General features: G+C 39.6%; 1 protein-coding gene across 2 annotated transcripts in view; it reads right to left on the reverse strand.

Annotated features, from left to right (window-relative positions):
• Positions 1-5,621: 5,621 nt before the first annotated feature.
• LOC101863468 (serine-protein kinase ATM) overlaps positions 5,622-24,224 on the reverse strand; it is a 72,361-nt gene continuing 53,758 nt past the window's right edge. For both annotated transcript variants that reach the window (XM_013088477.2, XM_035972582.1), the window contains exons 43-60: positions 23,775-24,003; positions 23,138-23,299; positions 21,932-22,048; positions 20,885-21,105; positions 19,731-19,941; positions 18,331-18,444; positions 17,107-17,262; positions 16,331-16,475; positions 14,717-14,799; positions 13,909-14,049; positions 13,027-13,143; positions 12,014-12,169; positions 10,860-11,022; positions 9,847-9,933; positions 8,894-9,008; positions 8,109-8,235; positions 6,921-7,047; positions 5,622-5,898 (exon numbers count right to left, since the gene is read on the reverse strand). In XM_013088477.2, coding sequence (XP_012943931.2) covers positions 5,717-5,898; positions 6,921-7,047; positions 8,109-8,235; positions 8,894-9,008; positions 9,847-9,933; positions 10,860-11,022; positions 12,014-12,169; positions 13,027-13,143; positions 13,909-14,049; positions 14,717-14,799; positions 16,331-16,475; positions 17,107-17,262; positions 18,331-18,444; positions 19,731-19,941; positions 20,885-21,105; positions 21,932-22,048; positions 23,138-23,299; positions 23,775-24,003 — 2,653 coding nt within the window. In that variant the 3' untranslated portion in view covers positions 5,622-5,716. The remainder of the gene's footprint in view (positions 5,899-6,920; positions 7,048-8,108; positions 8,236-8,893; positions 9,009-9,846; positions 9,934-10,859; positions 11,023-12,013; positions 12,170-13,026; positions 13,144-13,908; positions 14,050-14,716; positions 14,800-16,330; positions 16,476-17,106; positions 17,263-18,330; positions 18,445-19,730; positions 19,942-20,884; positions 21,106-21,931; positions 22,049-23,137; positions 23,300-23,774; positions 24,004-24,224) is intronic.

The following is a 24,224-nucleotide window of genomic DNA, read 5'->3' on the forward strand; positions in this document are numbered from 1 at the left end:
CCCCCCCCCCCCCCTTTTTCCTTCGATACCTTAGAGTAAGAACACTACGTCGGACCGTGATCAGCCTCGATCCCCTAAACTTACAATCTCACGATTACGTCGGGTCAGGTAGCCCTACCATTGAGCTATGAAAGTGTATAATTACTGTATATTCATATATGGAAGTTATTAGTTTTAGTAGAGGTTTTACTCTACTGCATAAGGTCATATGAGCGCCAGAAGATTAGAGGTGTTACAAGAGAGTAACAAACCTAAAAAGAAGAAGGGGAGATAAGGACGTTAGATGTTTGACAGGAAAGAAGAAGCAAACCACACTAGAGCACCCGCCAACCACCCACGGAGTCCAACAGAGGGAAAAAATGTCAGTTTAATTTTAGCAAGTGTTTTACGGCGCTAGCAACACAGTAAGGTCATACTCAAATAAGTGCTAAAGATTACAGGTGTTACAAGAGAGTAACTATCATAAAGAAAAGGTGGAGAGAAAATGACGATAGTTGTTTGATAGGAAAGAAGGAGCAAATCACACCAGAGCACCCGCCAACCACCCACAAGAGGTGTTACAAGAGTCAAGAGATTAACAAACACAAAAAAAGAAAGAGGAGAGATTTAAGGAAATAGGAACGATACATGTGTGATAGGAAAGAAGGAACAAACCACACTAGAGCACCCACCGACTACCCATGATAAAATGTTGTGAACTGCAACACCACAGACACAGGAAAAGAGAGACAAAGAAAGAGGAAGAATAAGGGATAGACAAAATAAACCAAATTGTGGCATCATCTGTAACCATGAGATGAAAAACGATGAAGACAACAGAAAAGGCAAGTTTGTAACAACATTTATTTTCAATTTTTAGTATAACAACAACTTTATACAGGAAGGCGGTATAAACAGAGGAGAAAAAAACAAACATTTTGGCTCATGAAGTTGTAAGAAAAGAATTATCTGTGAAATCAGAAACACAACCAAAAGCTAAAGTCTGGCAAAAAATATATCGTCGCTGTCGCAAACAATCCAGTGAAGTCTAAATTTTGAGAATTTTCTAATTTTTTTACACCCTCCAAAAGCTCTGTCAAAGATGCACCTTTCAGCATCACCAAAATGCAGTGTAATGTTATGATCAAGGTTTACAGTTTTCTTGCTTTTCGTGATTCCTGATAGAAACAATATGAAGATCTACTGACCACAGTGAAGAGACGAAAACTAAAATAGTATGGGCATGTCACAAGTTCCACAGGAATTGCCAAAACAATCCTGCAAGGAACCGTACAAGGAAAGAGAAAGAGAGGAAGGCAGAGAAGGAGATGGGAGGACAACATTACAGAGTGGACAGGAAAGTCGATGGGTGACAATCCGAGGAGAGCAGAGGACAAAAATAGATGGCGAGAGCTGGTTTTCCAATGCAGTGGTGCCCCAATGGTTGCCCCAACCTCGGGATAGAAGAAGAAGAAGAAGAAGAAGAAGAAGAAGAAGATAGGAATAACACAACAAAAACTAGGTTTTTTGTTGGTGGTGTAAAACGTTCGCAATTGGACTTAAGTGGATTGCTCGCTGCACCGATGATAAGGTCAACACAACCATTCTTGAACACTAGCTCAGTCAGAGGCTGATAAGAATTCAGATCTCCCTGTGGTCCGCTGCCAGACTGACAGGAGAGGACACCCCCTTCCCGACACACACACACACACACATACATACACACTACTGGAGTCACTTCATGGCATTTATTGAAAGCACTGGCAAAAACCATCTTTAAAAAAATAAATAAATATGGAAACAGCTTTACAAGATCCCACAATTTGTAACATAATATGACTAAAAATGACTACAAAAAAGATGCACTTATATGACCTCTTTTCCTTCAAACATAGAGCAAGTCCATCGTCATAATGTAGACTAATATTCCCCAATTTACAGCATCTTTACTGAAAGTAATAATGAAATGATCAGAATGTAACTCTCCTAACAAAAACTCCAAACCATTTTTTCTCTGAATAAAAACTATAGCACACTCAAACCCATGACAAAAGACTTGAAATATAATAATACTGTAATGAAAAATGTAATCACGCAGTCACATAAAGTTTCAGGTCAAACATAACATTCCACTCAAGAGACAGAATCATTCACTCATTAACAATGCACTTCTAATTAAGATGATTTCCCTGCTTTTATTCCCCAATACAAAAAAACCCTGTTAATATTTCAGACAGCTGAGCTGAATAATATTTACACAATTGGTACCTCTAGCCCCCTGTTTATACATTGTTCAAGTATGTGTCCATGAATTGTTCAAGTCTGTGTCCATAAATTGTTCAAGTATGTGTCCATGAATTGTTCAAGTATGTGTCCATGAATTGTTCAAGTATGTGTCCATGAATTGTTCAAGTCTGTGTCCATGAATTGTTCAAGTATGTATGTGTCCATGAATTGTTCAAGTCTGTGTCCATGAATTGTTCAAGTCTCTTGAAATTCATTTGTTCATCAATGGTCAGACAAAGAAAATAACTGACAGTTGTGAATATTAGGGACATCATTTAGATATATATACTGTATATAAAAGATTGACTTCCAAAGTGCACCGGAAGGCAAACCTTGACATATCTTGAAACCACCTAAACAAAAGAAAATAAATGAAAGCAGTTCAAAAAGAAAGGAGAAGTCTGCAACACCCCACTTATTCTAAAATTTTAACAGTTCAGGACAAGAGGCACCCATATAGCATGAAAACGTAAAATAGCTACAGAGATGTTTAATCATAAGCTGACATTGAAAAAGACACATGATGAATATTTTCAGAAGGATTAATGCATTTGAAAAACTACCACAGCATGAAACTTCAAAAACTATACCTGGATGAATTGGACCATGTGTAAGAGGAATGTTTCTACACATTCATACCAGAAGACAAAAGCAATACTCTGCAAGCTCTCTATTTTGGGCCAAGTCTCTCCCGAGCAATGGTGAGTGATTTTCACTTTCCAACACAGTACATCTTCTGTCACTTTCCAACACAGTACATCATCTGTCACTTTCCAACACAGTACATCATCTGTCACTTTCCAACACAGTACATCATATGTCACTGTCCAACACAGTACATCATCTGTCACTTTCCAACACAGTACATCATCTGTCACTTTCCAACACGGTATATCCCAACACAGTATATCAACTTAGCTGCCGCCGTAGTTGGTGACCTGTGTACATACCTAGGAACCGACTGGGATGATAATGATGATAATAATAATAAGAACAGAGCTTAGTAGAAGTAGAAGAATCAAAGGACATCAAAGGACACATCTACCATCCACTATGAGGACAAAGCAGCAATTTATAGTAGACTAGTGACGCATGGGGGGGGGGGGGGGGGGGGGGGGGAAGGTAAATCAAGATCCTCAGCAAGGTGGAACATTTCCCCACATTGACATGGCAGAAAATCGCTATCCCAGAATTACAAAGTCCTATCTGCTAGTTTTGGGAAATTTGACGTTAAATATTTTGAGTTTCACAAGTCAAGCTTTTCTGAATGCAATTCTTTGAATATCTTGATAACTAATCCGAACAATCTTATGATTTTGATAGAGCAGATAGAACATCTGTTTTTTTACTGCAAGATCTTAGTTAGTTTTAGTAAGGTTTTACAGCACTCGCAACTGCATTAGGTCATATGTACAAGGTCTTAGTAACTCAAAACAGCCAAAAATGTCAGATAAAACTTTGTAATTCTAAGGTAGTGTTGTGACATGGGGAGAAAAAAAATCAAAATTCTCTGTACAATGGAACATTTGCCACACTGACATGGCAGAAAATATCTTGTATCTTAGGTTTCAGCTGCATCGGGCTAAATGCTAAATAACACAGTAACTCACATTTCACTTGAAACATTAATACGGATTCAGATAACAGTGGCAAGACAAGAGAAACTGAATCAGATTACAAAAGACGTTAGCATAGCAATGGCAAGAAGTACAGAGAGCAGACCACAATTAAGATTTTAATTACATACTTTAACCTGAATAAGCTTACTTACGGTCTCAAACGAAGTATAAGCCAGTTTAACACAGGAATTGGGGGAGGGTGGTGTCAAAATATCTTATATAAATTGACAAATCTCGATTGAATAGCTCGCTCTGTTTTACATAAGTACCAGTACTTATAATAACAAGACGTATACCTGTACAATATGAACACACGGGTTGGATGAAATCAGCACATTTGGGGTTAATGCCGGAGAACAACAATCAGGAACATTCAACGGAAGGTGACAAGAATTGAATGCAACAAAAAAACTATAAAAAAAAAAATGCAGTATTAACTTAACCCTTTCCCTACTAGACCATTTTCTTCTCTGAATCTAAGACATTTTGGTCAGAATTTTTTCCTACCAGAAAGTAATCTGAAATATAATGATAATAATAAAAATAATAATAAAAGATAAAATTTGGATAGTGCAAATTCCTGTTCAACAGCGAGCTCTATGCGCTTTACAATCTATGTTATTATCCCACCATGCTGATAGCATCCTGAAGCAATTTCAACAACTAAATTTTTTTTAAAGAAACTGAAATGTGTCGTAAACTGAAATGCAGGGGCATCAATTTTTTTTATCTGGTAGTCAGTAAAATTAATAAAGTTGTCTGATCGTAAAGAAATGGTTTTGAGGGAGTCTGAAGGCAAGACTGTTTTCTTAACTCATTTTCGGCAAGTCACTCCCAGTGGCTCACTGTTGGAACAGATGAAGTGGTAAGCCACGGGCAACGGCTCTGCCACATTCCGTTTTGGAGGACTTTGACGTCAAAACTTTTCCAGAGTTGCCAAAAACAGATCTCTTTTACTATTTAAATAGGATCATTTGTTTTGATTTAATGACCGATTTAGTGATGTATATGTCATTTTTACATTTCGTAAAAAAAAAAAAGGCTCCGGCATAGTGGGTTCACCACACTTGGAGATAAATAGATAATGAACAAATTTGTCAAGTAGCAAGATGAGGTCATAAAGCATGGATGGCCGATAGAGAATTACTTAAACTGATAAGGAAAAAATCGACAAAATGGTAGTCATCTGTACCTCATATGACACAGTTGTCAATTGGCTAGAACGGTTTTCATGAACCTTTCTGATGCCGTGGAAACACCTGGGAGAGGACTCTAAATTTACGAATCGTATTGTCTTATACATAACAATAATAGATAGCATTTATAGAGCACAATGGCCGCTCAACAGCAAGCTCCATGCAATTTACAATCTATATTATTACCCCTGCAGACCTGATAGCATTCTGAAACAATCTCAACTTCTAGGGAAGCACACAGTGTATCTTGTATCAAGACTATTTCCATACAAAGAGCAATATGACATTATATACACAAATAACGATCAGCCTCAAATTGGGCAAAAACCAGATAATTTCAGAAATCAGGATTTACAGAGAAATATCTGGAAAATCTACACCTCTGATTTGCCCACATTTGAACAGAGGGGAAAAATACTATAGATAATAATAACAAAATTAATAATAATAATAATAATAACAACAACAATAATAATAAAAATTATAATAACCTAAAATAATAATAATAATAATAATAATAATAATAATAATGATGATAAAAATAATAATAATAATAACAATACATGGCATTCATATAGCACATTTCCATAGGTTACTATTCTCACTGCGCTTTTAGACAAGGCGAAGGCGAGACTACTAGAGATAAGGCTGCCATCCAGCAAACAGCTTGGAGAGATTCCTGGGGTCACTGGCCGTCTGTATGAGCAGGGTGACCTGGCCGGAGACGCTGAGAGGCACCCGCTCCTCCTGACCCGCCAGCTTCTGCCTCAGCCTCAGCAGGGTCCGCTCAGCCAGCTTGTTCTGTCGCTCCTGGGCATCTGAGAACGACAGAGATAATAGATCATAATAGATTATAATAAATAGCATTCTGTATAGCGCAAATCCCTGCTCACCAGCAAGCTCTATGCAATTTATAATCTATGTTGTTATTACCCTAGTAAACCTGATGACTTTCTGAAACAATCTCAGCTTCCTGTGCAAGCTGCCATTTTATAGGTGCTAAAACATTAACATACTAACAAGATCTTTTGCTGTCTACAGCTATGTGGCCATACCCACCTGGATTAAGGGAGAAAAATTCATGATAAGTGCCTTTCCCAAGGATACAACATTGGGCCTGAGGCTCGAACCCCCGAACCGGCAACCTCACAATTACGAGTCCGGTACCCTAACCACTAGTCTACCGACGCCACAACCACACACGCAGAGTTTTGTAGGAAGAGTCAGTGCTGCTGAGCACGTACTGATTTGAAAGGCTTTCCATATTTCTATGCGTGTCATTTCCTTTGTTCTTATCTTCTTTTTTAAGAGAGTAAAGATAGTTTAGTTTTAGTAAGAGTTTTACTGCACTTGCAACACAATAAGGTCATATAAGTGCCGAAGATTAGATGTGTTACAAGAGAGTAACAAACACAAAAAAGAAGGCGGAGAGATCAGGACGATAGCTGTCTGATAAGAAAGAAGGAGCAAACCACACCAGAGCATCCGCCAACTACCCACACATATGATAATGATGAAAATGGTGATGATGATGATGATGATGATGATGATGATGATGATGATGATGACGTTGATGAAGATTATTATGATCCTGAAGAAGCCCTCTGGGCGAAACGTGAACCGTCTCTTTTCTCTACCATAAATTTATATAAACGTCACCCCCCATCTTCACTTCTTTTCATACTCTTCACCAGTGACAGTGAAGTTGATGATGATGATGATGACGATGATGATGATAATGATGATGATGATGATGATGATGACGTGGTGAAATTTCTTTTATGCAACCTAGTTCAACAATTAGAGCATAACATCATGGATATCTTTCCCCAGGTCTCACCCTGGTGGTTGTTGTTAGCTCCATCCTGTCGAGGCACCACCGACGGGCCGGCAACTTGACCGCTGGATGGCACAGTCCCACTGCTGGTCATGTCCATGGTGTCTGCATTCACGTGTTCTCTTTTCCTCTGAAGACATAGAAGAGATCAACTTCACTTTAGGTCTCCTTCGTTTTCGTAAGAGTTTTACGGCACTTGCAACACAATAAAGCAATATAAGTGCCGAAGATTAGATGTTTTGTTTTAGTAGAGGTTTTACGGCCTTCGCAACTGCATAAGATCATATGAGTGCAAAGTGGTGGGTGCCAACAGAGAAGTCTTTACAGGAAATCGGACTTACTCTGCTCACCTCTCTAGCAATTCTGACTGAATAAACATTTTAACAATTTTGACGCCACTTTAACAACCCTACATTTTCAAACTAGTCTCAGTTCCCCTAAAAAAAAACACCCCAAAAACCCCACCACTATTAAAAAAAGTCTTTTCCTCAGATTTCCCCATGTCAACTACAAATCACGAGGTCAACATTTGATGAGAGTAAGAAATAGCTCAGTAATGGACTTCACAGTATTTTGTAACGAAAAGAGCCGGCAGGGTTTCCCATTCCTTTGTTAATAAGACAAGATAAGGTAAACGTTACTGATCTCAAGAGGGAAATTTTAGCTGGATGCACCAAAACATCAACATACAAAGGTTCAGCAGCACAGAAATGTACTCATTACATTAGGGCACAAAGATACACGCACAACAACGCACAGCTCAGTCACACAACACTATCCAAACATTGTGTCTATGGGCATGTACTTTGCCTCCCTCTCCCTGTCTGTCTGTCTGTCTGTCTCTCTCTCACACACACACACACAATACCCTTCAGTCTTAACTTGAATTGCACCCTTATTTTATCTTAATCTTATCTAATCTTATCGATAACAATATCAAACCTTATCTCACCAGAGTCCAAATGGCAAACATTGCTTTACTGTACATCAGTTGGTTTGGTTTTTTTGTCATTGTTTTTTTTGGGGGGTCATTGTTTTTTTCCCCCCCCTCATTAACTCTCTTACTAGTTTCTCTAAGAATGGAAAACTTGCAGCTCAGCTAGTCTTATTCTGGGTTACACATTTGTATTTTTTTAGACAAAATATTTTCCCTTTCCTGTAGTGTAAACATTTAACTCGTTGTCCTCCCACCTGTATGGTCAGAGCCTGCTGCGGTGAGAGCGACCAGTGAGATAGGGGGTCGTGCAGCAGGACCTGGACAATGGTCAGCAAGGCCTCCGAGTTCCCTCTCATCACCTGCATGGTTTTCTCACAGCATCTGAAACACACGTTGTTATATCTATTGTTATTGTTTTTTAGGGGGGAGCACAGATGTGTCACGACTTCAGTGGAATCAGGCGCATGTCAATTTTGGGGCAGGAAGTTGTTAAGTAGCCTACTGAGCCCAGAAAGCAAAGTCGTACAGGTAAGAGAAAAAAACAACCTTTCAGTCTTTTAACAATTGTACATACATTCTGTATTTTTTCATGTTTTTCTCTACACTTTGAATCTGAATTTGAATCCAAAAGGGTGTTAGCTTTATTTCTCACCCTTCCAGCGTCATTTCTTTTTAGCCCGGTGGCCTATCATAACAATCAGTGCTCTCCTTTGGACTGGTTTGTTCTGGTTTGAACAGGTTGCAGCACAGCCTCACAATAAAGGTCATTTAGTGCAGGCAAAACATGAGATAGACCCAAAATAAAAAGACAAAAACCCAGGGAAAGAAAAGACGCAGGGAGACTCCCAGTGGTGAACTCCAACCGCCCATGTGCTGATATTGAAAAAAAAATCCCAATAACTATATTTTAGTTTGCTGAGAAGAGTTTTACAACGCTCGCAACTGTACAAGGTCATAAGAGCATGAGGACCCGTGCAGACCTACTTTATGTCGAGAAAAAAAAAAACAGTTGAGAATCAACATAAAAAATCCCACTGACCTGCGAAAGACTCCTTCCACCCCAGTGATTCCCATGCCGTCCACGATGTCTCGGGTCAGTCGGAACGGGACAGTCTCCGGTGTGGGCAAAATGCGGCCCTGTTCAAAGGCAATGCCTTCGTAGAGCAAAAAAAAACAGTAGGAAAAAAACAGTAGGAAAAACTTTCATTAAGGAAGAGGAGGAAAAAAACAGTAGGAAAAACTTTCATTAAGGAAGAGGAGGAAAAAAACAGTAGGAAAAACTTTCATTAAGGAAGAGGAGGAAAAAAAAGGATGAAGTGAACTGTTTTTTGCTTTTTTTTTACAGTAGAGGTTTTACGGCGCTCGCAACTGCATACGGTCATATGAGCGCCACAGTGAACTGTTCAAAGACAATGCCTTCGTGGAGTAAAAAAACAGTAGGAAAAACTTTCATTAAGGAAGAGGAGGAAAAAAACCCCAACAGTGAAGTGAAGAAGTTTTGTTTTGTTTGACATTTAGAAACACACTGACACAATAATAATGGTCATTTACAGCAGCTTAAGGTGAGGCAGACAGGCAGACAGATATTATAAAAGAAAGAAAGAAAAGAAGTAGGACATACCAGTGACATCCTCCATAAAGAAGGGGAGTAACCCAACAAAATGAGTGTATCCTATTAGCATCCAGCAGTTACTCTATGTATGTAGTATAGGGTTTTACGGCGCTCGCAACTGCTAAGGTCATATGAGCGCGCGCAGTTACTCTATCAAGGAAGACAAGACAAGACATAAAAACTAAGATTGGAAGATAAGACAGTTAAATGGAACAAATATACATACAGGTCATCTAAAGGCCGAAGATTAGAGGCGTTACAAGACAGTAGCATACAAATGAAAGGAGAAGAGATAATGGCGATAGATGTTTGATAGAAAACAAAGAGCAAACCACACCAGAGCACTTGCCAACCACCCACCAACGCATGACACCACTCACCCAGATCAATGTGGACTAGCTCAGCTGTTTGGAGGTCGATCAGAATATTCATCAAGTGGCGATCACCTAACCCTAGGATGTGGCCAACTGGAAAAGAAAAACCCAACGACTTGGCATCATTTCAGTTGCTACAAGTTCTATTTGTTTCATTAAAGAGAAGCACATTGACATAACAATCAACATTTATTTTCTTTTGTAAGAGTTTTACAGCACTTGCAACACATTAAGTGAAGTTATAAGTGCTAAAGTGCAACTCAAAATGCTTATTCAGTTATTGCAATATCACGGATAAATCATTTTTTCTTGAGATTTCACCATCCTTTAACATGGAAATATTTATAACTAAAACAAAACAAAAATAAAAGGAACTGAAAAATAATTCAGCAAATCCACTGTTCATATTATGATTAAATATCTCAATTGAAAAGTCTTAAACAGCACCCAACTTTGGACAAAAAACTAAGGGAACACTACACTCGCTAGGACTAGGTTAAAAAGCCAACGTATCGTCAGCGTCACAAGAAATCCAGTAAGTCCGTTCGGGTACTATTTATAGCAAAGACAAAAAACTAGTTTTTGCTGCGTTGTTCCTATCAGGAATCATGTAAGCAAGAACATTGTAAGCCTTGACCATAGCGTTAAACTGTAATTTGGTGATGTTGAAAGGCACATCTTTGGTAGAGATTTGGGAGGGTGTAAAGATAAAAAATTCTCCAGATTTGGACTTTAACCCTATCTGTACGTCCTGTTTTACTATCGTATCCATAAGATGTGGGGAACTCTGTGCCACCACTCTCCAAAGAGGAAATTTACTCATTAATCCGATCTGTACATTTTGCATAGCAGTCTGTCAAAATGACTTTTTGAGAAATACTGAAAGTTTCAAAAAGATCTTCGTACTGAAAGTATTCTAAAATGAGAAGAATACAACCCTGGGGGTACAAAATGACCCCAGGGCGTACGGATAGGGTTAATGGATTGCTTGAGACAGCGATGGTATGCTGATAGCCAACCTATAGAATTGGTCGCAACACTGCGTGTGTAGGCGAGCCTTCTCTCAAACCACGTGGAGGGTTCCGGGAAATTCTCCATAAAGAAGTGTCTGAAGACAGGCTTGAAGTGGCTGCAGATCTCTTGGTACGCCTTGTACCTCTTCTCAGGATTGTTGCCCGCACCCTGAAGAAAGTCATAAAACAGGAAAAGAAACATAAGATTTTTTTAAAACCCAGAGAATTGAATCTAATTGAAACAAGAGCATGATGTTTTTGCAAGATTATAACAGCCAATATGTTGTGTCATTATTTTCTTAAAAGTCAAAGACACTATCATAAAGCTACATGAACAAGCTTAAATTAATTGACAAAAGTATAGCAAATCGGAATAAATTTGAAGATAGATTCAGGTCTAGGTTCAGTTTTTTTCAAAGTTTATGAGATTCACAAGCCCGTGCTTTCCAAAGACAGAAGCCAAAAAGACCACCTCTTATCTTCTCTGAGACAAATGTTTGTTTTGTTTTAGTAAGGTTTTTACAGCGCTTGCAACTACATAAGGTCATATGAGCGCCATCTGAGACAATGAGCTAGCCTATCATAAGTTCAATCCCTCAAGGAAGAAGGCTGTACCCAATTATTAACATGATGCTATAAGAACCCCCCCCCCCTCTCCAACAGAATGAACATTCCTACAAAAATACTATTGGGCCCTGCACTACCAGGAATTGAATCCAGGACCTTTTGAGCTCGAGTCCTGTACTCTGACCACAAAGGAATACTAGCACAACATATTTCTACAAACACATCTACTACTACTACACTTGAAATTGCATTTTTAAATACATACAGATAAACAATAATAATAATAATGACGATGATGATGATAGCTCATCCGCCAATGTCTGACGATGATCGATACATCCCAGAGGAGAATATTTCTTCAGCAAAATAAAAGAGTGAGAAGAATGAAAGACTAAGATGACTTGTGGCTTCTGCTGATGCAGACTCACAATAACTATCTAGATCTAAAAGCATAAAAAGACTGAAGTTTGTTTTTTTCTTTCTAAAAACCTTTCTACAAAAAAAAAGGACCCGCATGAATATATTTTGCAAAGAAACTACTCTAATTAAAAACAAATAAACACACAAAAAGAGATGCAGAATGAAATCCTCACACTAAGATGTAGGCGGCAGTCTTTGAACAGCCAGTCCTTGGGTCGGTAGCGAGTGTGCGCGCCTTTCGCCGACGGCGAGCCAATCAGGTACTCTCCCAGCGGCTTGGTCCCCTCACACCACTCCAGCAGACCACACTTCTGGCTCAGGGGCACCACCTGGCACAAGGGAACAAGCTGTCTGTTTTTGTTTTTTTGTTTCAGCAAGCATTTTACAACAGCATTTGCGACACAATTAGGTCTCATAAATGCCGAAGATTAGAGGTGTTACAAGGGACGGACGAACACAAAAAAGAAGGAGGAGAGATAAGGACAATAGTTTTGATAAGAAAGAAGGAGAAAACGACACCAGAGCACCCAGCAACCACCCACATCTATGGTTTGTTTCAGTGGAGAGAAGCACATCAACACAATAACGGGCCATTAGGGGATGGGAAAAAAGTAAGTTAGTTTTGGTAAGCGTTTTACGGCACTTGCAAAACTATAAGAGATCACATGAGAGCCGAAGATTAGAGATGTTACAAGAGAGTAACAAACACACACACGAAAAAAGGAGAGATAAGGACAATAGACATTTGAAAGAAAAGATTCTATCGCGGCACAACTTCTTAACTGTCAAAATATGAAGTCTATAAGTGAGAGTCTGAACATAAATATCATTAACCTGCCTCTCCTAATCTGAAACATGAGTGAGAGTTTTAATAAGTAGCCTATATTAAAAATCTGTAGCGTAAATCTTAAATGTTCAAGCAAGAGATTGTTGTGTCGTTAACAATCCATGCAACAATCCTATCAGAGGGGGTTCTTGTGCTCTAGAGGTCAGGTGTTCACCTCTCATCCAAAAGGTCTCGGGTTCGAAACCTGATGAAAAAAGTTTCCTTCTCTAAAATTCTCTCCTTTCACCAGCTTTCATGTTCTCCAGTCCTGTTCAGTCATTAATAAATTTGCTTACATCTCCACTTTTTCTTATCAGACTAGATGGCAACTGAACAAAATCTTCTCTCTGTTGTTCAAACCTTGTAAGTGCGAATACTGAGCTGCCTGCGATGAGTCTCCGAGTTTCTGCCCAGGAGCTGGTTGACCAGGGCAAAGACCTGCTGCATCACCGCGTCTTGTCGCAGGTCATCCCGACCCTGAAACACAACAGTCACGACTTTCATAACACACGGCTTTGTTTTGTTTGTTTTATTGTTTTCTTTCCTAATCCATACTTTGAGGGAGGGGGGCAGCAGTTTGTTTTTTATTGTTTCAGTTTTTTCGAAGGTTCAAGTCTAAATATAGATTGTAAAGTGCATAGAGCTTACCGTTGAGCGGGAAATTGCGCTATACAAATGCTATCTATTATTTTCATCTTCATTAAGTTGATGTATAAAATTCTCCTCAAATATGATACAGTGCACAGCCCAAAAAGGGCATAGCAACATTATCTTCTGCAGTCTCATAAAAGATGTCTTCAGAGGCTATGTCCCCACTGCCACTATGATAACAAGGTACTCAGTCCTTTCAGGACAAATTTGATTAGGTGAAATCAATGGTTTTTGTTTTATTGGAGGGCAAAATGCACATATAATACATGTCAGAAGCAGAACCTCTTCAACCAAAGCCAAGCATGTAAATTTGACAAAAGGGTGACGTAAATCTTTGAACTCAGAAGTCGACGAAAAGAAGGCGAGGCAAAAAAGAAATTCTCACTCCAATTAAACGCTTTCACTGTTAGTGTTTAAATCACAGAATTAAAATACCTATTCCTCTCATGAAAGATTAAGAGTCCTTCTAATACACATTGGGGAATCTCCTTTTATGAAGCAAATAGGGCAAAAAATAAATCTAAAAAATTTCCTGACTTTCACGTTTAGAGAACTACAAAAACAATAGGAAAAAACTAGGACCAGACAGACCTTAACAAGCTGTGTCCTCTCTCTCCCATCAGATCCCGTACACGTGATGATCTTGGGCAGGTTGATGCCTCCAGCCAGACGGAAGTCTGCACCAAATTTCTTGACAGAGACTAAGTTTTCATACTGGGAACTGGGGTCCACCTGAAGCCACAGAGAGAAAAGGAGTGAAAATAAAATAAGATTAGATAAAACACATCTTTATTATCCAGATCCTGGCACATTGGTTTGCTGTATCACCCTGTAAACACATCACACACACACACAATCACACACACAAGCGCGCACGTGCACACTCACACACACAAACATGCGCACACATACATGTGCACACCCATATACACACAAACTCTTCCCTCACACATCCTCTCTTCCACACACATCTGTGGCAAAAAGAAGAAAAGAAATTTGCCCTACTGAAATGACACCATTCAGATAGTGCACGAAAAGAAACGTAATTTACGCTTGCGAGAAAAACACAAATCTCTCAAGCAACGGTTTCTGACAGAGGAGGAGAATAAAAGATGTAAACACCTTCAGGTCCACGGAAGACATTTGAACATTGCGCCAGCGTCGTATGTTCAGCACTGAGAGAGAGAGAGAGAGAGAGAGAGAGAGAGAGAGAGAGAGAGAGAGAGAGAGAGAGAGAGAGAGAGAGAGAGAGAGAGAGAGAGAGAGGAAAAAAGCGGAAAAAAAGAAGAAAATGTTTTTGCTAGTGCATGAGAAGAAACCTGTTTTACGTTTGCGAGAAAAATACAAATCTCTCAAGCAACGGTTTCTGACAGAGGAGGAGAAAAAAAGATGAAAGTACCTTCAGCTCCACGGATGGCATCTGAACATTGTCCAGTCTGGAAATCTTGGTAATCATGAGCTGCTTGAGCAGAGGCACGGGACCTGGAAAATTTCACAAAGCATTAAAATATGTCACGGTCAGTTGTTTGCTATTTTGCAAACTAAAAGCTATGCTCGACATAAATATGTGACTGACAGTGGTAAGATTTTATACTAACTTCGTGTTATGCTACACATAAATACATGACTGACAGCAGTAAGTTTTTGTACTAATTTGGCACTATGCTAGCCGTAAATGCATCACTTCAAGAGTGGGCCTTACATCACAGGATTTCTGGGCTCAATTTTAAAATATTTTTTAGTAGAGGTTTTACGGCGCTCACAACTGCATAAGGTCATATGAGCGCCAGAAGATCAGAGGAATTACAAGAGAGTAACAAACATAAAAAAGGAGGAGGGGAGATAAGGACGATAGATGTTTGATAGGAAAGAAGAAGCAGAGCACCCGCCAACCACCCACCTCAATTTGAACAAATTCTTGTTCACTCTTCAACTCCCTAGGCTTACAGTAGCCTTTAAGAGAAAATGTAAGAAAAGAAATAAATAAGCAAACCAAAAGAAACAAAACAAGAACGAAAGGAATTTCAAATTTCACAGATAGCATTCAGTTTATGCTCCTATAGTAGTTTTGATTTTGATTTTTTTTTGGGGGGTGTGTTGTTGTTTTTGTTTTTTTTTGGGGGGGGGGGCAATTCGAACCCCCGTTCTAATATACAGACATATGGGCGCTCATATGACCTTAGCAGTTGCGAGCGCCGTAAAACCCTATACTACTACTACATACAGACATATATATCTATATATCCCCTTCTCATTCTCTTGGAAAAAACAGACTGGTTCAGAAGTTATAATAATAATAAATTTCTGATTTTTAATGCTCAATGCATATCACAGTCAAACCTTATTCATTGTCATTACGCGTAATTTACACTTGGTAAAAGACAGGTCACTTAACACATTATAACAATTACAACAACATCAGCAGTTTGAACAGATATCCTCCGCCAGCTGTTCAGATGTAACGGGCCCTAAATTTCTAATCTTGTAATTGCATTTTCTTAATCTGTGGTATAAGAAGAGCTCCAGTAATATTTGGTCGAAATTCAGATTCTAAGCATTGAAAAAAAGCAAGAAAACATATATTATATGCAATTTAGGTATCACCTTTAAAAGAATGAAACACTTTTTTCCCCTGAAAAATATTGCTTTCTGGGCTTCAACATTCGACCAGTTTGCCAACAAACGTGGTGGAAAATAAACTGACAACTAAGGATGTGTTCACACAACTCCCACACAAGGAAAGAAAACTGACAACTAAGGATGTGTACACACAACTCCCACACAAGGAAAGAAAACTGACAACTAAGGATGTGCTCACACAACTCCCACACAAGGAAAGAAAACTGACAAACTAAGGATGTGTTCACACAACTCCCACACAAGGAAAGAAAACTGACAACTAAGGATGTGTTCACACAAAGAAAGAAAACTGACAACTAAGGATGCGGTCACACAAGGAAAGAAAAACTGTCGACAAAGGATGCTGTCACACAACTCCAACACAAGGGCCTACGTTTCTCCGTCTTGTATTGCTCCACGGACCAGTTGGCCAGCTGAATATAGGCCACACACAGCAGCTCCATGTTCTTGACGATTTCTCCCAGACGTTCAGAACCTTTGAGCTGTTCTATGAGGATTTTGGCAGCTTGAATACGGTCCTGGCGGTGTTTACAAAGAAGAACAAGTTTCATGTCAGTTGAATACAGTCATAGCATGCTTAGAAAAAATAAAAATTTTCATGCAAGAAGGGTTTCAAGACAAAAAAGTAGATAAAAAATCAATGCCTAACTTTTTTCAAAATAAACTTCACTTATTTATGGGCAGCAGTATGGTGGATTGACTGTTGTTTGAGCACTGAAATAACACATACCATTATCAATAAATATATACATGAAGGGAAGATATAAGTGGAGAGGGTTAAAGCAAATAGTAGTCCCTTCAGTGGTGCTTCAGTGGTGATTAAAGGTAAGTACGCATGAAACTGGCTACTTTTGCGTAAGTACAGACAGTCTTTAATGGTAACATTGAAAAGAAGTAGAAAGAAGCGACTTAATCACTTTTATTTTACTCATCTCATCCCTACAATGGTAGTAAAAAAAAACAACTCACAAAACCCCCACATTACTTCTTCAGCCACTTATTCCTTTTTTATTCTATTCATCTCATCTCTACAAAGGAAGTAGAAAGAAACAAAAAAAAGACATTACTTCTTCAGCCACTTATTCCTTTTTTATTTTACTCATCTCATCCCTACAAAGGAAGTAGAAAGAAACAAAAAAAAGACATTACTTCTTCAGCCACTTCTTCTTCCTCTGTACTCTTCCTCTTCCTCATCCTCGAGGGTTTGTCTTTTTGCAGCAGTTCGTCGTCCTTGTAGGCGTGAGCGAGGGCCATGATGACCCACAGGGCGTGGTGCGGGTGTTCCTGGGCGACGCGTTCCATTAGCTACGACAAGGGACAAGAGAGTAGAAAGAATGTCCTCATTGTAGTGGATACAAAGTACAAACACCTGCTAGTTATCTGCCATGTATGTTTATTTATCTTCCGTACTTCCTGTAGTTCTTACAAGGGCTAACAATCTTTTTAATTAATAACTTACACTTAATTGCCTGGTCGTGTCCCTTGGACTATAAACTAATATTCAATAAGGTTTATTCTATTACACTCATGATCTGTCGAGAACTCAAAAATGTTCTTTTAGGTTTTGCACTACCCAGCAAAATGTCAGCAAACCTCACAGCACACATTACAAACACACAATATCAGCCCCCCAATCTCCTCATCCCTTTCAATCCATGCACAGACAGGAAAACAATTTCCGCAAAGAACACAAAACGGATATTAGAAAGTATAAAAATCTCTATTTTCCCCTCTACCAAGAGGACATTTTTAAACTCCTTTTTATAACAAAGTACCACAGGGGACAATACCAATCATGTGGGAAGACCACTGGAAGGGCTCAACCGCCCGCCCCCCCCCCCATTCAAATAAAGGAAACGTCAACTTAAGTGTGAACACCCCCCCCCCCCCCCCAAAGACCAATATTTTCAAATTTGCTGAAAACGCTTCAATTTTTAACTTCTGGGGAATTGCACTCGCGGAAAATAAATGCTCGATACAATGAAGTATCGAAACTTTCCCCAACATGTTCTTTACGTGACTACATATACGAGAGAGGGGATCATCACCTGATCCACTGCATGGCCCACTTAATGACATCAGAGATACACTTCTCCCTCCGAGACCTAACATAGACAACACACTCTATAGAACATTACAGCAACTGCTGCAAACCTGCACTTATCACTACAGAGTATTAGTCAAAATGGCAAAAGCCCAGGTGTTTCTGGATCAACAACAACAACACCACCAACGACACCACCACCACCAACAACAACAACAACAACAACAACAACACCACCACCAGCAGCAGTAACAGCAATAACAACAACAAGAACACCACCACCACCACCAACAACAACACCACCACCAGCAGCAGCAGCAATGAAGTACCTTGGCCAAAACGGCTTGAAAGTGACCTCCGTCCGTAGGTCTGGTGCTCATCCTAGCAGCCAGCTGGTAGTACAGAGGCAAGAACTTGTGGGACTGGATGCTGGCAGAGTAATCCTGAAACAGAATTCTTTCCTTTAGTTTGAGTAACAGTTTTAGTGGAGCTTTGAAATGTTACAAAAAGTGGCAAACTTTTCTTTGCCAGAAATGATCTCATCAGGCACAGCAGAAGCAACACATCATCTTAACCGTTACTTCTTCTTTTGTTTTAGTAAGGTTTTACGGCACTCACAACTGCATAAGGTCAAATGAGAGCCAAGGGGTGGATGTCAACAAAGAAGTCCAAACGGGGAATCAGGCTTACTCTGCTCACCTCTCTAGCCTCTACAGCACAAAGTCTGCTTCAACTATCAAGGCACCCCAGAAATAGCAGGGTCACAAGAGTGTGACAAACATACAAAAGAAGTAGAGGAAAAAATGACGATAGGAAGGATTAGGAAAGAAAAAGCAGCAGTTCCCTGTTGCAGTTCAGGCACAGTTACGAGCATGACATTGATGAATCAGCCCATTTACAGTTCTACTGTACATAAGAACGGGTTAATGTCCCCCCTTTGGGAATGGCTTAAAGTCACTTCAGTCGGCAGCACTGGCCCCGGGGGTTGGAGGAGAGATAAGGATGATACATGTTTGATGGGAAAGAAGGAGCAAACCACACCAGAGCACCTGCTAACCACCTGCAAACAGGATTCCAGGAGAAACAAGAGAAAAAAAACTAATTTAAAGGGGAAAGTTCATCATTTTCCTGCACCAAGCATGAAATTCAAAGATAATTCTTCTTCTTCAGGTGTCAGGTCTGGAGCCGACATTGGCGATCATGGTACCCCCCTCCTTTCTTGTACTCTTGTCTTCTTAATCAGCTCGCTTTTTCTCCTTGTTTTATTCGCTGCAAAGCTAGAGAGGTGAGCCATCTGTGTGTGTTGTTCTTTATCTTCATTTACTCTTCTTTCTCTCTATCTTTCCACTCAGCAGCAGTTTCTCTAGTCCATCTGCTCTAATTATGTGGCCAATGATAATTACTTGAGATGAAAATAAGAAATTGTGCATTCACTTAATCTCTGCATACCCATATTTTCGAAAGTAAATATCTACATTTTTAAAAAAAAATAGCTAGGGACAAAACAAAAATACATTTATCATAAAAGCTATCTTTGCATACAAGAGAAGTATAATTGCAACACACACACACACACACACACACACACACACACACACATAAACACACATCCGCGCACACGAATATACATAAACAAATAATATACAAACACACACACACACACATAAACACAATCAAGATTTTTATCCAGCCAGCAAAAACCTGGGACAAGAATTCTTCGGACACTTACCTCTATCATTTGATTAACTTCCAAGCTGGAACAGTTGTCAAACCACAGGGATACAACTCGGAAAATTTTTAGGTCATACAGGTCACCAGTTTTCAGACATCTCAAGTAGTTCTCCAGAGCCTGATGCAAATATCTCTGACAGTCGTTTTCCAGGGCTTCCAACTCTTGTTCATCAATAGCAGAGGTCTTTTCCATCACTTTGAGATACTTGCTGTGGACAGAACAATGTTTTACTTTTCAGTTTAATAAGAGTTTTCCGGCACTTGCAACACAATAAGGTCATAAAATAAGTGCCAAAGATTAAAGGTGTTACAAGAGAGTATCAAACACAAAAAAAAAGAAGTGAAGAAATATAAAGACAATAGATGTTTGATAGGAAAGAAGGACGCAAATCACATCAGAGCACCTGCCAGCCACCCGCGAACGATGTTTGCCAACATAAAAACTGTGCAAACCCCCCCCCCCCACCCAAACTTTTACTCCTCTTCTCCAAACAGTTCTGCCATTGAAGAAAGATGTCGGCGGTCAAGACCTTTTGGCACGATCCCCTCAACACACACAGACACAATGCCCAACAAATGTGACAAGAAAAGAAGAAGCAAGCACAAAATTTAACGGCTCACAGAACTGGACACGCTGAGAAAGATATACAAAGCCAAAAAGAACGAAACCAACAAATACTAACCACAAAAACAACAACAAAAATGTACTAAAGTCTCTCGTTGGGCCCACTCAGAGGGTACAGATGTGATGAAATAAGCAATGAACAAAAAAGTTTACATGACATGAGCGCAACATGAATACAGTATATTTCAAACTGAATGTAAAATAGACAGGCGGCGTGTATAAAAAGCTAGGCAATCTGCTGAGGCTCTTATGATTTTCCCTTTCTATATGGTAGGTTTTATGAAGGATAGCCAGTCACACAAAGCCATCTACTCAACCCACACAATTTGTTCAGCTGACTGTCATCTGCTATAGTCTATATAAAAAAAAAAGCTTTTCCGTCATTTTTGACGGTGACAATTACATCCGCAGAGGAGAATATTTCTCCAGCAAAACAGAAGAGTTAGAAAAATTAAAGGTTAGGATGACTTGTGGCTTCTGCTGTGGCCTATGAGAACAATAATTATCTAATAACGAACAGATTTCACCTTGCTCCTTTGAACTGATGGCACTCCTCAAGCTCGGAGCGCGAGCGCCGCAGTAGGTCTCGCTTGGTTTCGTACATGGGAGACTTCATGTAGTCGGCCAGCAGTTGGTATTGCTCGTCGGCAAAACGGGCGAGCGACGCAAATCCTTCCAAGGCTGTTTTAGTCCATGAACTCGCACTGCTGTCCTCTGATAATGACTGCTCTAGGATAGTGTCCACAGTCTGCAGAAATATACGCCTGTTGAAACTTGGGCAGCGACAAAATTGGCCGATTTAAGAAAATGATTTCACCCTGGTTAGGTTTTAGTTTAAGTAGAGGTTTTACGGCACTCGCGACTGCATAAGGCTATATGAGCGCCAAGGGGAATCAGACTTACTCTGCTCACCTCTCTAGCTTCAACAGCACAAAGTCTGCTTCGACTATCGAGGCATCCCGGAAGAAACTGTGGCATAAGAGTCTGAGTATGACAAACATACAAAATAAGTACAGGAAAAATGATTATAGTAAGGATTAGGAAAGAAAAGCAGCAGTTCCCTGTTGCAGTTCAGGCACAGTTATGAGCATGGCATTGATGAATCAGCCCATTTACAATTACAATTCTACTGTGTATAAGAACATGGTTAATGTCCCTTCTTTGGGAAAGGCCTACAGACACTTCAGTCAGTAGGACCGCCCCGGGGGTAAGTAAGAGTCTTACGGCACTTGCAACAGTTGGGTTTAACAGTAAAGAATATCACACATCTCGCTTTATCACTCTTTCTCTCTCTCTCTGTCTCTCAGTACCTCTTCCATCTTTTGTCTTGTCTTTTATCTTCTTTAAATATCTACTATCACAATCACTGTCTCAGAAACATTAACCCTTTGTTTCCTGCTCAATATTTCTAGCACTTTATGTGCAAGCAACAGAGAGACAGATGGGAAGAAAAGGACTAAAAAAAACGTCAAATAGATCAATTTTATAATAAAATTATCTAAATAGTATCTATATGGGTGTAAAACATACGATTACAGTTTTTTAAAGTGAAGAACCTATGGAAATAGAACAACCTTCTGCAGGAAGTCACTGATGATGACACTTGGGGTCTCCGATTTGGTCTCTGCGAGCCAGTTGCCGTATGTGCTCAGAACCTCTGGATACAGCGGGGGGTTCTTGGCTATCACATCCTGGAGAGAGAAAACAAATGGTCAACACAATGGATGCGTATCCTTCACCTTCTTCAAGTGCCTGATCTGAGAGAGACATCAGCCACCAGGGTTCGCCGTTCGCCACTCACATCTCTGCTTAGATATTCTAAAAAGACCAATATTGTCCTGGTCGTTCCAAGTCACCAATCAGTGCAATTTCTTTACGTAAGTTATTCGTTTCTTTAACCTTCTGTTTTCTCAGTTACAGCAAGATCTTCAAGACTTCTTCTATGTCCACACAAGTGCTCTAGTAATTGTAATCGTCTCTTCCTAATTGTTTTTATTAGTGACCATTTGTGTATATTAAAGATAGTAAGTGTTAAATTTAATCCAGGGAGGGAGACTTTTCTTCTCAATGAAAATATCCTTCTGCTTTTGAAGGAGTAGATCCATATGTGACTGGGAAGTTTACGATATTGAGAGCAATGTTGAGTAATGGAAACAAACTTTCGTCATATCTTTGATCAGATTCTGCATTTTGAGAGCAATGGTGAGTTATAGAAACGAACTTGCGTCATATCTTAGATGAAATTCTGATATTGAGAGTGACGTTGAGTTAGGGGAAGAAACTTGTATCATATCTTTGATGAAATTCTGCATGGTATTGAGAGCAATGTTGAGCTATACAAACAAACTGGCGTCATATCTTTGACCAGATTCTGATACTGAGAGTAATGTTGAGTTTTATAGCAACAAACCTGCGTCATATTTTTGATGAAATTCTGATGCTGAGAGGCATGTTTAGTTATAATAATAACAAACATTGTGTCATATCTTTGAGGAGGTTCTGATACTGAGAGCGATGTTGAATTATAGAAACCTACGTCATGTCTTTGGTGAAATGTTGATACGAGAGCCACGTTTAGCCCTAATAAAAACAAACCTGCGCCATGTCTTTGAGGAGGTTCCGATATTGAGAGCGATGTTAAATTAATAAAACAAACCTGCATAATATCTTTGGTGAGGTTCCGATACTGAGAGCAATGTCGGGTTTTATAGCAACAAACCTGCGTCATATCTTTGATGAGGTTCCGATACAGAGAGCGACATTAAATTATAGCAACAAACCTGTGTCATATCTTTGATGAGGTTCTGCATGATGTTGAGCGCGATATTGCTCTCGGCCCGCGCCCAGAACAGCCGCGCTTCCTCCAGCTGTAACTTCTCCGCACCCACGTGCACGATCAGGCTCGCTTTTCTCTTCAGCTCGTAGACCGCCTTCTCTGCCAGCTGTCAGGCCAGACACACAAACACATAAACACACACAAACAAACAAAAAAGAATACAGAAAGTAGAGAATGCAAGCTGGTAAATAAGAATGGTAAATACAATAAATAGATGATAAAATAATAAAGATTAAAAACAAATAATAATAAAGACAATTATAATAATATTGATGATAATGATAATGATAATAATAATTATTATAATAACAATAACAATAATAATAATGAGCGTGTGTACGTGTATGTGTATTTGTGTGTGTGTGTGTGTGTGTTTGTTTGCTTGTGTATGTGTGTTTGTGTGTGTATGTGTGCATGTGCATAAAATAATAATACTGATGATGATAATGATAATAATAAACATAATAATAATAATAATGATGAGTATGTGTTCATGTGTATTTGTGTGTGTGTGTGTGTGCGTGCATGTGCACATGCGCGTGTGTGTGTGAAACGTCACTTTTCGTTCCCCCAAAACGCACCTGAAACTGTCCAGCCTTCCGGGCAGACACAGCCAAAGTCCACAGAGCTGTGGTCTCCAGCACCTCTCCACCTCCTCTTCCTCCTCCTCCCTCCCCGCGGTTGCTCAGGGCGCCACCAAGAGAGGACAGCAACTGCAGCAACGGTCGCTCGTGTTTGAAGTTGACGGCTCCCCTGCCGCGCTGGGACACGCTCCAACTCAGCTGCTGACCCAGTGTGGATTCCTCCGGGCTGGAAAACAATAGGGCGTTACAGTCGTAGCACGATAGCCTTCTGAGTCACTTTTTGCTGTTTACCCCCAATTTTTTTTTTTATGTGTATCCATTATCCGAGGAAAAAGCCCCATTTAAATCAGATAGGTTTTTTTTTTACAGTGAAAATTTTCAAGAAACCAGCTTTAAGGTTTCTCTAAAACCATCTATGTCAATATTCATGTCTATATATATATATAT

Source organism: Aplysia californica, unplaced genomic scaffold (genome assembly GCF_000002075.1).
Source record: "Aplysia californica isolate F4 #8 unplaced genomic scaffold, AplCal3.0 scaffold00750, whole genome shotgun sequence".
Lineage (NCBI taxonomy): Eukaryota > Metazoa > Mollusca > Gastropoda > Aplysiida > Aplysiidae > Aplysia > Aplysia californica.